The 15,127-nt window shown below is 38.8% G+C and overlaps 3 protein-coding genes across 3 annotated transcripts; 1 reads left to right on the top strand and 2 right to left on the bottom strand.

Moving 5' to 3' along the window:
- Positions 1-2,484: 2,484 nt before the first annotated feature.
- On the bottom strand, positions 2,485-3,888 carry LOC141648586 (protein FAR-RED IMPAIRED RESPONSE 1-like). Its single transcript, XM_074457314.1, has one exon. It carries the CDS (start codon positions 3,886-3,888, stop codon positions 2,485-2,487), a length of 1,404 nt encoding a protein of 467 aa, XP_074313415.1.
- A 1,799-nt stretch (positions 3,889-5,687) lies between these two features.
- Positions 5,688-12,202, bottom strand: LOC141648585 (G-type lectin S-receptor-like serine/threonine-protein kinase At1g11330). Its single transcript, XM_074457313.1, has 7 exons — positions 12,195-12,202; positions 11,984-12,098; positions 11,186-11,390; positions 8,154-8,391; positions 7,896-8,037; positions 6,043-6,105; positions 5,688-5,960 (listed from the first exon to the last, which is right to left on the bottom strand). Exons 1-7 carry the CDS (start codon positions 12,200-12,202, stop codon positions 5,688-5,690), a joined length of 1,044 nt encoding a protein of 347 aa, XP_074313414.1.
- Positions 12,203-12,840: 638 nt separating this feature from the next.
- On the top strand, positions 12,841-13,335 carry LOC141648584 (G-type lectin S-receptor-like serine/threonine-protein kinase At1g11330). Its single transcript, XM_074457312.1, has one exon. It carries the CDS (start codon positions 12,841-12,843, stop codon positions 13,333-13,335), a length of 495 nt encoding a protein of 164 aa, XP_074313413.1.
- Positions 13,336-15,127: the final 1,792 nt, after the last annotated feature.

The raw sequence follows: 15,127 nt of genomic DNA, 5'->3' as shown, positions 1-15,127 counted from the left end.
GTACGCACTTAAAAAACGCTTTATTCGGATTAGTAGTGAATCTTTAATCTTGATGATAGCGTTTCTTTGACAACGATTGCACATTTGATTCTTAAAATCAAGGCCTTCAATTGGTCGGGTTCCCCACATTGAGGATGATGTTGATATAAGTAAAGATTTGAAGAAGAAAATGGAAGATGATGAAGATGATTGGAAAATAGAAAAGGTTGAAGATGAGTGCAGAATTACAACATTATGTAGATGTTTATATAGGGAAAAATGTGACCGTTATAATTCAAAATAGCCGTTACAATTCAAAAATAACCGTTACAATTCAAATGTGACCGTTATAATTCAAAATAACCGTTATAATTCAAAATAGCCGTTACAATTCAAAAATAACCGTTACAATTCAAATGTGACCGTTATAATTCAAAATAACCGTTATAATTCAAAATAGCCGTTACAATTCAAAAATAACCGTTACAATTCAAATGTGACCGTTATAATTCAAAATAACCGTTATAATTCATAATAGCCGTTACAATTCAAAAATAACCGTTACAATTCAAATGTGACCGTTATAATTCAAAATAACCGTTATAATTCAAAATAGCCGTTACAATTCAAAAATAACCGTTACAATTCAAATGTGACCGTTATAATTCAAAATAACCGTTATAATTCAAAATAGCCGTTATAATTCAAATGTTACCGTTATAATTCAAAAATAACCGTTACAATTAATAGGTTATAAATAGGCCATTCTATGTCAATTTCAATCACAACATCCAATCATCTTCACTCACTACAATACTAATTATTCACTCACAACATCCAATCCTAAAATGGTTCTCACAAATGCTCAAAAAATCAGAGTTTATCAAATAAGAATCGATTTAATTGTTCAAAATTTACCAATTCTAATTGAGCGTCTTGAATCAGTGGTTCCCAGTGACACTGTATGTCACATGCTTGAAGAACCTCCAATTGGGACCCTTTGTATAATTTTACAAGGAAACCGGATCATGTTCTAACTCCAAAGAGTTAGAGATGAGGTTGTTTCTGATGAAGTACTAAACGAGAAGATGTGGGAGTTTCGTAGGTTGAAAAGTGATATCTTTACATATTTTGAGCGCATTCTCACCGTGATCGATTACCCAAGACTATCAGACTTATGTCTTGGGTAGAGTGCCGAGCAAGGAATTCTTTATCTCTACTTGAATGATTTGTTGACTCAATATATGTCTACCCAACCTGAAGAAATTGAGATTCAAGATCATGAAGAAGATAAGGAATCGTCATCTTCATCATCGGAAGATAATTAAGTTCGGTAGTTATTTAATTATGTTATGTTTTAAGTAATAATCATTTATGGTATGGGTTTGGGGTTTGGGTTTTAGGGTTTGGGGTTTGGGGTTTGGGGTTTGGGGTTTGGGGTTTAGGGTTTAGGGTTTGGGGTTTGGGGTTTGGGGTTTGGGGTTTGGGGTTTAGGGTTTAGGGTTTGCTATTTAGGGTTTGGTATTTGGGGTATGGTATGTTTTAATTATGTTTTTATTGGTTTATGTTTTAATTATGTCAAAACGCGTTTTAAGGAATGTTTTAATTAAAATATGTCAAATTGTGTTTTAAGGATTGTTTTAATTAAATTACGTTTTAAGTCATTTAATCGGATGCAGAAGATAATAAACTACAATAATCGGATAAATTAAATAAAATATAAGGTACAATATTCGGATATATAATATAAAAGATACAATAATCGGACAAATAAAAGCTAAGATGAACTCGCGAAATCGCGCCATACACGAAACTGATGTCGATACAGGCCATTATAATGAGCTACGTTTGCATCATGTACCCAACAAGGGGCTACTGGAGGCATAGGTGACAAGGGGCGTACCCAGAGCCGCAAATAGTGGTTTCCCGCATGTAATACCCATAAGACACCATATGGGGTACGTACTCCGGGGGGGGGGTTGCTCGTAAAGGCAAATAAGTAAAACTACCATTACAATGTCGCTGACTTTCTCGATCGTCAAATGCAGAAATACAACATATCACCCAATTGTACATAGTAGCATAACCATATAGATCGAAACCGTCCATCCAATGATCCGAGCCACACGATATCTGATCCATAAATGTAATTCTCGCTACCTCCGCATCAAATCTCCCTGGGCCATAAATATGTTCACGGTAAAGGGGACTACAGATTTCCCTAAGTAAATCTGTTCTAGCCATCGTGAAATGAGATTGGTCACCCCGAACAGCATGTGAGATAACTCGAAAACCACAATGACCGTCTCCGGAAGGATTAAACCACGCTTCTAAATGCTCGTGAAACCATGAAGGCAAAAAGTCACGATAAGGAAAGTACCTCACATCACCAATGGTGTAGTCGACCTCAAGAGGTGCGCAATACGATGTGACGAAACTCCCCGTACTCGTGGTAGCAGTGGTAGACGGTGTACCGGGGCCCGTTTGAGTGGATCGGGGGGTACTCTACGGAGTAAAACGAACCGTCGGAGTAGAACGGGGAGTAGACGACGGAGTAACAGGAACCGTCGGAGTAGAACGGGGGGTACTAGACGGAGTACGTTGGGAAGACAGAGTACCTACTCGAACACGAACCCGTGCATGCTCAACGGCGGACGGATCTCTACGAGTTCCTCTACTCGGACGTCCTCTAGGGTTCTCGTTGACCCGAGGCTCGTTTACATCCTCCTGTTCCGGATGTATCTGAGAGTAAAGGGCATCGAACATGGATGATCTCATACTCGGATCTGCATTCCGAATTTCTTCGAATAACTCCTCCAATCGATCATCGTCACAAGTCGGCATTGCCTCCGAACCATCGTACTCCAACTTCCTCCAAAATGCATGTAACACATCAACAGGGACCCGAGATCCGTTTCTAGAAATGCGATGAAGTGAACAAGCACATAACAAACCAAGTGTAGTAGCCTTTACACAACCGCAATCGATCGTCAAGGCATCTTTCGTCATCTTGGCACCTCTTTCGAATTCTTCACGCAATTCACTGATGGCATTCTTTGATATTTTTAAAGAAAGTCTGGAAAATAATCGCTGAATCCCCGTCAACCGCCTCGATCTAGATAACTCCAACGAGTGTCGGATCTCAACATGTTGCGTTTCCATCAAAGAATGAAACCGACTCCAGATGCTATCAACTGCCAGTTTCGCGCTATTCAGCCATCTCTTCAAATTCGCATGAGCCGACTCAACCCGGGATGTAGAAGTATTCCCAAAATGAGTTATCTTGTTCGTTCTATACTTGGCCCATTTTTCCAAGTGCGGGAACCATTGCCTCTCAATATAAGCCGCCACTCCCGCCCATTCCCTTGCCAATTTGCCCCACGCAACATTAAACTTATCTTCGGTCTCCGCCTCGACAACCGCTTGAAACAAGTTACAAGTTACGTGCTTAGCCCAACTATCCTGACCCGTGATATAAAGTGCTTTCGTCTCCACGTTAGAATATATATGCCAAAGACATAGCAAGTGAGACGAATCCGGAAAAACAATGGGAATCGCGTTCAACAAACCTCCCTCGCAATCAGTAACAATAGCATTAAGTTGAACGGCATCATTGAGCAGGGCCTTCAGTTTCCGTAGGACCCACAAATATTTCTCCTCGGACTCATGTGTCACAAGAGCATACGCGATGACAAAGCTCTTCCCGACAGGTGTGACTCCAACCATCTCAACAAGTGGAAGACGGTATTCATTTGTCTTGTACGTGGAATCGATCTGTACCACATAATAGTATGATCGAAACATCTTAACCGCTTCTGGATGAGCCATGAACACGTGGGTTAGCTCATCGGTCTCCTGATCAGTAACCCAATAATGAACGTACTTATGCTGAACCGCAAGTGCTAACATCTCATGTCTTAGGGTTTCTCCCATCTCTTTCCTCGGCCCTTACTTTCTGAGAACGGTTGTAGATTTGTCGCCGATTAGGTCTTGACTTTTCCGGATTCCGCTGATGCAAACCCGCACTAATAATTGCCGGTCTAACGTGAGCTCTAAGTTGGGCATCGATATAAGCCAACTCCTCGTCATCAAGCTTTGCAAAGTATCTGTCGCCGTCACAATACAACGTTAAAGCATGATTATGATACCCGGATCTCATCACAAGCTGCCACTTATTCTCTTCTAATTCAACAACTTTCATTGAAAATTTGCAATTGCACCACGCGGTAGCGGTGTTACCCCTCATTAGAGAATCGGCATCCTTATTTACGGGACCTTTTCCACCCATCCGACAAACAAAATAACGTTGTCTCAAATTCGTGTTACGACCAACTTTCTTGTTGCTTGCTCTTTTTATACCAAACCCGAGTCGGAGTCCGATCTCATATGCCCAATTAAACGCTTGAATACTAGATGCAAAGAACAAGCTAGTCTTAAAATGATTTGAGTAATCAATACCGTCTCCATCGTTAATCACCTGCGCACGCATTTCAATAAATTAGTTATTAATTAATTATTTGCTAACGAACGAGTCGGAGTAAATAAAAAATAATATAAAAATAATACAAAGACGGTAATAAGTTATTTTATACAAAACGAGTCGGAAATGTTAAAGATAAAAATTTAATATAAAGACGGTATTTAATTATTTAATATAATTTAATTAATTCAATTGTTTCATAATACAAAAACGGTATTTAATTGTTTTAAATGTTTTATACAAAAAAAGACGGAAATTAATTATTTTAAATGTTTTATACAAAACGAGTCGGAAACAAAAAAAAAAAAAAAAAAAAAAAATTACATGAACTGGGCCTTGGACGAAGGAAATTTTCGTCCAAAACCAGGCCTGGACGAAAAAACCCTTCGTCCATAATGGGCCTTGGACGAAGGATTTTTTCGTCCAGCTCTGGTTTTGGACGAAAAAATCCTTCGTCCAAGGCCCATTATGGACGAAGGGTTTTCTCGTCCAAAACCAGGTCTGGACGAAAAAGTTCTTCGTCCAGGCCCAGTTCGTTCAATTTTTTTTTTTTTTTTTTTTTCAATTGCATTTCCGAATAAATCCGTCACAAATTTTATCATAATTCCGTCTACATTCATGGCATCTATCCTAATTCGGGATTGAAACGATAATAAAACATAAATTTTTAACAAAACTAAATCGTAAACTAACCTCGTTACTAGCTTCATCGTTGGAATCGTTGTTAAAATCGTTCCCGTTCATGTTGAAACCCGACTTGTTTTTTTGTTTGAAATATTTTAGCGAGACGGTGACTTGTGTTTTAGTGAGACGGAAATTGCATTTGTGTTTTGAGACGGAAATTGCATTTTGGTGAGACGGATATGGAGTTATGATATGGAGGGCAAACTTGGAAATTTACGTTAATTGTCGACGATATTTAGTAATTTGTCGACGACGTATAGCAGGACCCATTTCAATTAATAATTGATACTTGTGAATTGAAAAGGTTGGACCCATTTAACTATTTTTGAGCGAGGAAATAGTGCACAAGTGGACTTGGATTTACAGCTCCACTTTAAGAGTCCAAAAAGTAAAAATTGATAAACGTTGGGCTTAACAGGTTTGGAAGAATTGTTGCTTCATGCATAAAGCCCAAATATTTCACTATCATACACTATTATCTAAAAAAAAATAAGTAAGGGTGGGCCAGGCCCAGTCCCAGGACAACTAAAATCCGTCTCTGTCACTAACGGGCGCTCATGGTCGTCAGTGAAACTGACCCTGAAGCATGCCGTGGGCTTGGCTGAGTGCCCGGCGGGTTCGGTATTGGCAGATTGCCGACATCCTGACTCTCGATCATAGAAAGTATTCCCGCCATGTCAGGCCTGTCGGATCTACGTTCTTGGACACACAGGAGCGCAATTTGTATATATTTGATGATTTGCTCCTCGAAACCCGAATGAGCGATCCCTTGATCGATCAATGGGCCTAAATCATCTGCGTTCCAACTGTCCCAAGCCTGAAATCCATTTAAAAATATTACAATCAGAAAAAATTATATCCACATTTCCAACAACTACGAAAATCAACAATAACATTACCAACTCAACTAAAACATAGTGTAACTGTGTAACCAACAAAAATAACAAACAAAGGTAATATGGCTGCGGAAATTTGTATGCAGTTAAGCACATCAGCAAGTATGAGAGTTATTGCTCAAAACTCTCATACACAATCCTTGCCTAAGTCTAATTTGTCGACAATTCGAGGTTTTACGAGATCGTTTCCAATGTTATCGTCAACACCTTAGAAGGGATTCCAAGGCCACCCAATTTCTTATTTCTTGTGACGTTCTCCCAAGAAACAAGACTTAACTCCCCTTTTATCCACTGTACCATCCCAGAGAAACTTCCTAGTTTTCCTGTCAAGATCGTCACAGAGAGTGCGAGGTAACTTAGCTGCTTGCATCGCGTAAGTAGGAATGGTAGACGGGGTAGATTGAATAAGCTTAACCTTCTAGCTAGTGAGAGATTTTTAGCTTTTCATTCACTAGGGCGCTTATCAACTTTATCGACGATTACTTGAAACGTTTCAAGGGTAACTCTTCCATTGATGGCTGGTATTCCCAGTAGCCATCAGCACATGCTGACCCGGCCCGTCCTATTTAGTCTCTCAGTACACAGCCCAGCCCGGTCCGACTAGACCGCCTCTCCTACCTGCCGTGGCCCGGGACACAAAACCAAGGCCCGACCCGCCTATAAGTAAATAAAAGAAAGGAAAAATGCCCACCCGGCCCGCCCTCCCTCTACCCAAAACGGGCCTGACCCGAGTCAAACATATTCCCGGCCAAGCCCGACCCTCCCCTGGGCTAACCTGCCCGAAGACAGCTCTATTCCGAGGTAGAGCTGGACATCAGCCCGGCCCGTCATCTCGGGCTTAACATTTCCCAGCCCACTGTCATGGCCCGCCCAGCCTGCAAAGCAATCCGAGTCGGTCCCGGGTTCTCTTTTCTCCAGCCCACAATACCCCAACCCGCTCAGCCCGCCTAATTTTCAACCCATTTTCCCCAACCGCGCCGGTTCAGGGCCATCACTCCCCAGCCCGCCCCACCCCTGGCCCGCACACCTACAACCCACAGTGTGGGCTCGGGCTCCCCATCCACTAACCCAACCCGGGTTCAGCATGGCCCGGCCCGTACTTAACTGGCCCGAAGCCCAGCTCTATTCCCAGGTATATGCCTAGGCCATTTGTGCTTTCAATCTCCAGAGCGTCCACAATTTGAGCGGCAAGGTTGTCCTCCAAATTGTTAAAAAAAAGACACTCGACTTGTTATGACTGATCTTCTGCCCAGAAGCCTCACAGAAGGAACTTAGGCAATCCTTAATAATTTCAGCATAATGTAGATCAGTTTCAGAAAAAAGAATAATGTCGTCTGCAAAATGAAATTGTTGGTTCATGGCGGCTAGCTTTGATCCCCTTCCATTGTCCCGTTACAACCTCTCATTTTTTGAGATGACGAAGTCTTTCCATACACAGGGTGAAAATACCTCTAGAAGGATGAAAGAACTCGGTAGGTTCACCATTTCATAGAACACTTAACCTAGAAGTTGAGGATGCACCTCATAACTAAACTGATCAAAGTATTGAGAAGACCAATCTTATGAAAGGCCAGGAAGCCGATCATACGCTTTCTCTAAATCGAGTTTCAAGGCCATATACCCTTTTTTGCCCTTTTTTACTCATCATGCAGTTTAAAGTCTCCTGGACAGTTATAACGTTGCCGTTATCTGCCTCTTAGGAACAAAACTCACTTGATTAGGACTCACAATCTTGGGCAGAATGCTCTTAAATTGGTTTACAGTCACTTTGGTGGGGATTTTGTAAGTAAACTAGCACAAACTTATCGGCTGGAATTAATATGATAGCTTAAATAATGAAACTTTGAAACACTTACATATGCCACAATACCGCCTTCAGCTCCCAAGCTTCGGTTGCTACGACCACTTATGATCTCGAGCAACATCACACCCAGACTAAACACGTCTGACCTTTCCGAAAAATGACCTTGCATAGCATATTCGGGAGACATGTAGCCGCTGAACAAGAAAGAAAGGATGGGATTATAATAAGTTAGTAAAAAAAACATAATTTCTAATCCAGTTTTACAAAAAAAATTATAAAAGTTCGAAAACTCGAGAATTTAAATACTTACGGAGTTCCAGCGGCCCTCCCAGTGTTGGCTCCATCTCGATTGGTACGACATATCCTGGCCATCCCGAAATCTGATATTTTCGGGTTCAAATCGCCATCTAGCAAAACATTGCCCGTCTTCAAATCTCTGTGGATTATCTTAACTCTAGAATCTATGTGTAGGTAGAGGAGACCTCGACATATACCAAGTATAATGTCGAATCTCTTCTCCCAAAACAGATTTCTGCTGGCCTCTGGATCTGCAAATAAAATTAATCGATTACTATATTACTCGATACTAAAAATGTAACTTTAACTTACTATACAAATTAACCCGCTACTATATGAACTCGTTCAAGACACTCACAAGGTGAAAAAACTCATCCAGTAGTTATAAAACGCCAAAAGCAGCAACTAATATCAAGACCTCAAAATGGTAAAATGGCCAGATATTCAATGTAATGCTATGTCCATCATTGTAACATTGTACAAATTCCATCATGTATGCTGCATCATCTCATTAGAATTTCCTAAGATCACCTACTCACTATTCTAAACACATAGGATTCATAGAGTTCACACCACATCATTACCCGCGACAGCTTGAACCAAAGCAGCCGCAACAACTCCGACATCTTAAGCAATAAAATCATATACCCCAAATAAACCAACCCTAATTTAACAACCAGATAAATATGTTTGGGGGAAAATAACAAGGGTTTTATCAGGAGGGATTAAGATAAGGCTGAAATCCAATTTCAAAATAATCCTTGCCCTTCCAAATAATTTAAAACTGACATCTCTTTTCGGAAAACACAAATAAGTTTATTTCCAAAATAACGGGGTGTTAGCGTGTTACAAGACAAGCCTCTAGCCCGCAAAAGAAACAGTTTGCATTGTAAAAAAAAATTGTTATCTTGCTTACCGAATGAATCGAATCCAAATCGTTATTGGGCATGAACTCGTAGACCAGGAGCTTCTCTTCTCCTTCCATACAACAACCAAGGAGCTTTACGAGGTTGTTGTGCTGGAGCTTTGAGATGGCGTCCACCTCGTTCCGAAATTGGTACTCGCTAGTCCCAGTTTGGAGCCTCTTGACAGCAATTTCCTGTCCATCTGTTAGTACGCCCTACAAAAGTAAAATATAGATCGTCAAAAACCACTGCAATAAACCCAAGATTATAAAAAAAAAACGGCTTTGAAACTGTTAGAATATGAGTGAGAATAAGTTAGTTGAGGTTGTTCTTAGGTAGTTATTGTTAGTTACGAGTTTGTTACGAGTATTCCTAATTCTACTCGAACTACAGTTACCGTTAGGTCGGTGAAAATCATCTATATATGAATGTATTTCATACAATGTAATCACCAAATCATATAATCATTCAATACAGACAATTCTCTATTGCTATTATTCTCTATGCTCGATCAATTACAATTCATCAAACATTCATCTTTGTTCAGACTCAATTCCAAAAAGAACTGTGATAAATGGTAGCGAATTTCTAAATTCTTCATTCATCTCATTCATCATTGATCGCGACCCAGGATTACTAGTTACGAATATTGTGTAATTTAACAGATTTAAAAATGCGCTATTTTTTCAATTCCATTCTTCCCCCAAAAGCTATTTGTCAAAACCTGACTACGTTTAAGGATTGGAACTTGAAATGTAACAACAAATTAAAGAACTCAAATTCTCAAATCAACTAAATTAGAGGAATACCTTGTAGACAGTACCAAAACCGCCTTGGCCAAGCTTGTTTGCTAAAGAAAAATTGTTGGTTGCGGTTAACAAGGTTGACCACTCGAAGACGGGGGCATCATGAAACAGTGTCTCCCTAGGTAAAAAAACTCATCCAGTAGTTATAAAATGCCAAAAGCAGCAACTAATATCAAGACCTCAAAATGGTAAGTTTCACACCTTTGTAGCTTACAGTGCCATGTTAATTTTTCAAGATATGTAGGTTTCTAGCTACAAAGTCATACAATGGTGAAAAACGACGTTTTGTAGCTTGCATCGACCCACAACACCCCTATCAACCAATAAAAAGCAAGGCACTTAATTTTAAGCTACATGTTTGGTAGAGCTATAATGGCTTACAAGCATGTTATTTTTTCATTGCTTCAATGGTAAGCAACTTTCTTGGCAGTTTATGAAAATTACAAGTCCTTTTTGTAAATCATTGGAGTTTCTCTTAAATTTTTTATATTTAAGCGATTTGGATTACTCAAACATGACCAGGAATATAGTCTTGTTGTACAATTACATTAAAGTTGTGGCAAATTTTAATATATTGTGAATATATTGTAAATATATTGTGGCAATATATTGATAATGTAATTTTTTTTTCCTTATGGGACTCTTAACGGTTTATTTTCTAAGCAGTATAACCTACACGACAGGAAAAAGGTTGCTTGAAATTTCTATTACTTGATTTCAAACTTGGAAACTATGGGATACCCAAGATTCAACTTCGTAGGTTGATCCGGCCGTGTTTCAGACAAGGTTTTAGTTGGAAACTAAATTGTATACATGTAGCAACTAATATCAAGACCTCAAAATGGTAAAATGGCCAGATATTCAATGTAATGCTATGTCCATCATTGTAACATTGTACAAATTCCATCATGTATGCTGCATCACCTCATTAGAATTTCCTAAGATCACCTACTCACTATTCTAAACACATAGGATTCATAGAGTTCACACCACATCATTACCCGCGACAACTTGAACCAAAGCAGCCGCAACAACTCCGACATCTTAAGCAATAAAATCATATACCCCAAATAAACCAACCCTAATTTAACAACCAGATAAATATGTTTGGGGGAAAATAACAAGGGTTTTATCAGGAGGGATTAAGATAAGGCTGAAATCCAATTTCAAAATAATCCTTGCCCTTCCAAATAATTTAAAACTGACATCTCTTTTCGGAAAACACAAATAAGTTTATTTCCAAAATAACGGGGTGTTAGCGTGTTACAAGACAAGCCTCTAGCCCGCAAAAGAAACAGTTTGCATTGTAAAAAAAAAATTGTTATCTTGCTTACCGAACAGAATCGAATCCAAACTGTTATTGGGCATGAACTCGTAGACCAGGAGCTTCTCTTCTCCTTCCATACAACAACCAAGGAGCTTTACGAGGTTGTTGTGCTGGAGCTTTGAGATGGCGTCCACCTCGTTCCGAAATTGGTACTCGCTAGTCCCAGTTTGGAGCCTCTTGACAAAGAATTTCTGTCCATCTGTTAGTACGCCCTACAAAAGTAAAATATAGATCGTCAAAAACCACTGCAATAAACCCAAGATTATAAAAAAAAACGGCTTTGAAACTGTTAGAATATGAGTGAGAATAAATTAGTTGAGGTTGTTCTTAGGTAGTTATTGTTAGTTACGAGTTTGTTACGAGTATTCCTAATTCTACTCGAACTACTGTTACCGTTAGGTCGGTGAAAATCATCTATATATGAATGTATTTCATACAATGTAATCACCAAATCATATAATCATTCAATACAGACAATTCTCTATTGCTATTATTCTCTATGCTCGATCAATTACAATTCATCAAACATTCATCTTTGTTCAGACTCAATTCCAAAAAGAACTGTGATAAATGGTAGCGAATTTCTAAATTCTTCATTCATCTCATTCATCATTGATCGCGACCCAGGATTACTAGTTACGGAATATTGTGTAATTTAACAGACGAAAAATGCGCTATTTTTTCAATTCCATTCTTCCCCCAAAAGCTATTTGTCAAAACCTGACTACGTTTAAGGATTGGAACTTGAAATGTAACAACAAGTTAAAGAACTCAAATTCTCAAATCAACTAAATTAGAGGAATACCTTGTAGACAGTACCAAAACCGCCTTGGCCAAGCTTGTTTGCTAAAGAAAAATTGTTGGTTGCGGTTAACAAGGTTGACCACTCGAAGACGGGGGCATCATGAAACAGTGTCTCCCTAGGTAAAAAAACTCATCCAGTAGTTATAAAACGCCAAAAGCAGCAACTAATATCAAGACCTCAAAATGGTAAGTTTCACACCTTTGTAGCTTACAGTGCCATGTTAAGTTTTCAAGATATGTAGGTTTCTAGCTACAAAGTCATACAATGGTGAAAAACGACGTTTTGTAGCTTGCATCGACCCACAACACCCCTATCAACCAATAAAAAGCAAGGCACTTAATTTTAAGCTACATGTTTGGTAGAGCTATAATGGCTTACAAGCATGTTATTTTTTCATTGCTTCAATGGTAAGCAACTTTCTTGGCAGTTTATGAAAATTACAAGTCCTTTTTGTAAATCATTGGAGTTTCTCTTAAATTTTTTATATTTAAGCGATTTGGATTACTCAAACATGACCAGGAATATAGTCTTGTTGTACAATTACATTAAAGTTGTGGCAAATTTTAATATATTGTGAATATATTGTAAATATATTGTGGCAATATATTGATAATGTAATTTTTTTTTCCTTATGGGACTCTTAACGGTTTATTTTCTAAGCAGTATAACCTACACGACAGGAAAAAGGTTGCTTGAAATTTCTATTACTTGATTTCAAACTTGGAAACTATGGGATACCCAAGATTCAACTTCGTAGGTTGATCCGGCCGTGTTTCAGACAAGGTTTTAGTTGCAAACTAAATTGTATTCATGTAGCGTTGCTTTGTGTTCAAGAAAATGCACCTGAGAGGCCGTCAATGGGGGATATTGTTCCCATGATCGAAAACGTGGATATCATAAATCTTCCGACACCAAAGCTTCTAGGAGTCCTCAAGTCTCCAAAGTGCGTACTAGGAGATGGACAGGAGATTGCAGTAAAGAGGCTCCAAAATGCGTCTGGCCATGAGCAGTTTATGAACGAGGTGTTGGTCATCCCAAAGCTCCAGCACAACAACCTCGTCAGGCTTCTTGGTTGCTGCATAGAAGGAGAAGAGAAGCTTCTCGTGTACGAGTTCATGCCCAATAAGAGCCTAGATCCAGAGGCTAGCAAATCTCTGTCTTGGGAGAAGAGATTCGACATAATACATGGTATATATCGAGGTCTCCTCTACCTCCACAGAGATTCAAGAGTAAAGATCATTCATCGAGATTTGAAAACTGGCAATATTTTGCTAGATGCAAATATGAACCTAAAGATATCAGATTTCAGGACAGCTAAGATCTTTGATATGAATAAAGATGAAGACATGTAGAAGTGTATATATGTTAAGAGTATTTATGTATAAAAGTTAGTGTAGTTAACTTAGTATAAATAGATTGTAACTAACTTTTTCACTTTTATTGAGATTAATACATAAATCATTTCTCTCACTACATTTTCCTCTCTCTAGAACTCTCTTTTTGTTTCATCCACATTAGTTTTATCATGGTATCAGGAGACCACGGTTTCTAGGGTTTTTAGAACCTTTGACTCTTCGATCCTTCGTTTATTCCGCAACTTTTCTTTGTTTCTTTTGCAATTTCTCGCTCGCTTCGCTCGTGATTTCTGTTTCTGACGATCATTTCGTCGTTTCTACGGTGAACGATTGCAGAAATAGGAGGTTTTTTCTGCATTTTGGTGGATAATTTGGGGATTTCTGGAGATTTTCTGGAAATTGATTTCTTTTTGGTTCTTATTTTTCAGCGAATCTGCGAATTGGTGATATCTTTCTTCTCACCTTTAATATTTGCTTTGATTTGCGTTATTTTGTCTTGAAATTGCGTCGATTCTTGTTTTCTTTCTGTAATTCTTCGTCAATTGTTGATTGTTATATTTCTGAATCAAGAAGATTTTAGATTTTTTATTTCAATTAATTCCATATCGTCATAACAAATGATAGTTCTGCTATTAATTCTGGTGATGTTGCTCCTCTTTTGCCTTCTAAATTTTAATCCAATTTATCTTGCTTCTAGTGATAGTGCTATTCTATCTTGGGTTTCTGAGTTGTTTAAGGGAACTATGTACCTTAATTGTTGGGGCTGAGGTGTTAAAATAGCGTTGATTTCTAAGAATAAATTGGCTTTTATCACTGGTAGTATTCCACGACCACCTGAAACAGATCCCTATCACTCTGAATGGCTGAAGACTGATTATACAGTCATGAGATGGATTTTACATTTTATGACCAATTCCATTTCAAGTTGTATGATGTATGTCACTCATGTCAAACAACTATGGGATGAACTTCACGAGAGATATGGTTAATTGAATGCTCCCTTCTTATACCAACTTCATTATGATATGATGCATATTACGCAAGATGGAAAGCTTGTTACTGAGTATTTTGTGGAAACTTGTTACTGTGTATTTTGGTCTTCTTAAGTCTGTCTGGGAGGATCTGTTCAGCTTCGATCCCTTACCAGACTGTACTTGTGGTGCTGTTAGCAAGTGTTCTTGTAATATTCTCAAGAAGATAGTGGAGAGAGATAATGACTACCCCATATGCAAACAGCTTTACATCTCGTGAGATGCCGCAAGCATACGATAAACACTGGTATATTCTATCCTGCAGATATCGGCGACTTGAGTCTATCTAGTTTCTGTGATGCAAACTGGGGTACTTGTGCGTTTACATGACGATCTTTGACTGGTTTTTGTGTATTCCTAGGTAAAGCACTGATTTCTTGGAAAACCAAGAAACAAAACACTATCAGCAAGTCTTCAGCAGAGGTAGAGTACAGGAGTATGAGTCACATATAGACCTGTTAAAACCTGACCTACCCGAAAACCGACCATAACTCGACCCGTAAATAACCCTTTTTTCAACTTGAACTTTGAACCGTAAACAACGGGTCGAAACCCGACCCGCAGCGGGTTCACCGTTGGCTCAAGGCAATATATCTTCCTTAAAATACACAATGTCTTATAGAAATTGAAATATTATTTTTTAAAAGAAGATATGTATATATATGTGCGGTATGTCATGTCATCACCTCAAACCACATGTCACGTCATCACCCTAAAGTGTGTGCCATATTGTCACTTATACCGTAGTACGTACGTTA

This window comes from Silene latifolia, chromosome 3, assembly GCF_048544455.1.
Source record: "Silene latifolia isolate original U9 population chromosome 3, ASM4854445v1, whole genome shotgun sequence".
NCBI classification, from domain to species: Eukaryota; Viridiplantae; Streptophyta; class Magnoliopsida; order Caryophyllales; family Caryophyllaceae; genus Silene; species Silene latifolia.
Note: the sequence above shows the minus strand (reverse complement) of the source record. Positions and strands in the feature narration are given on the sequence as shown.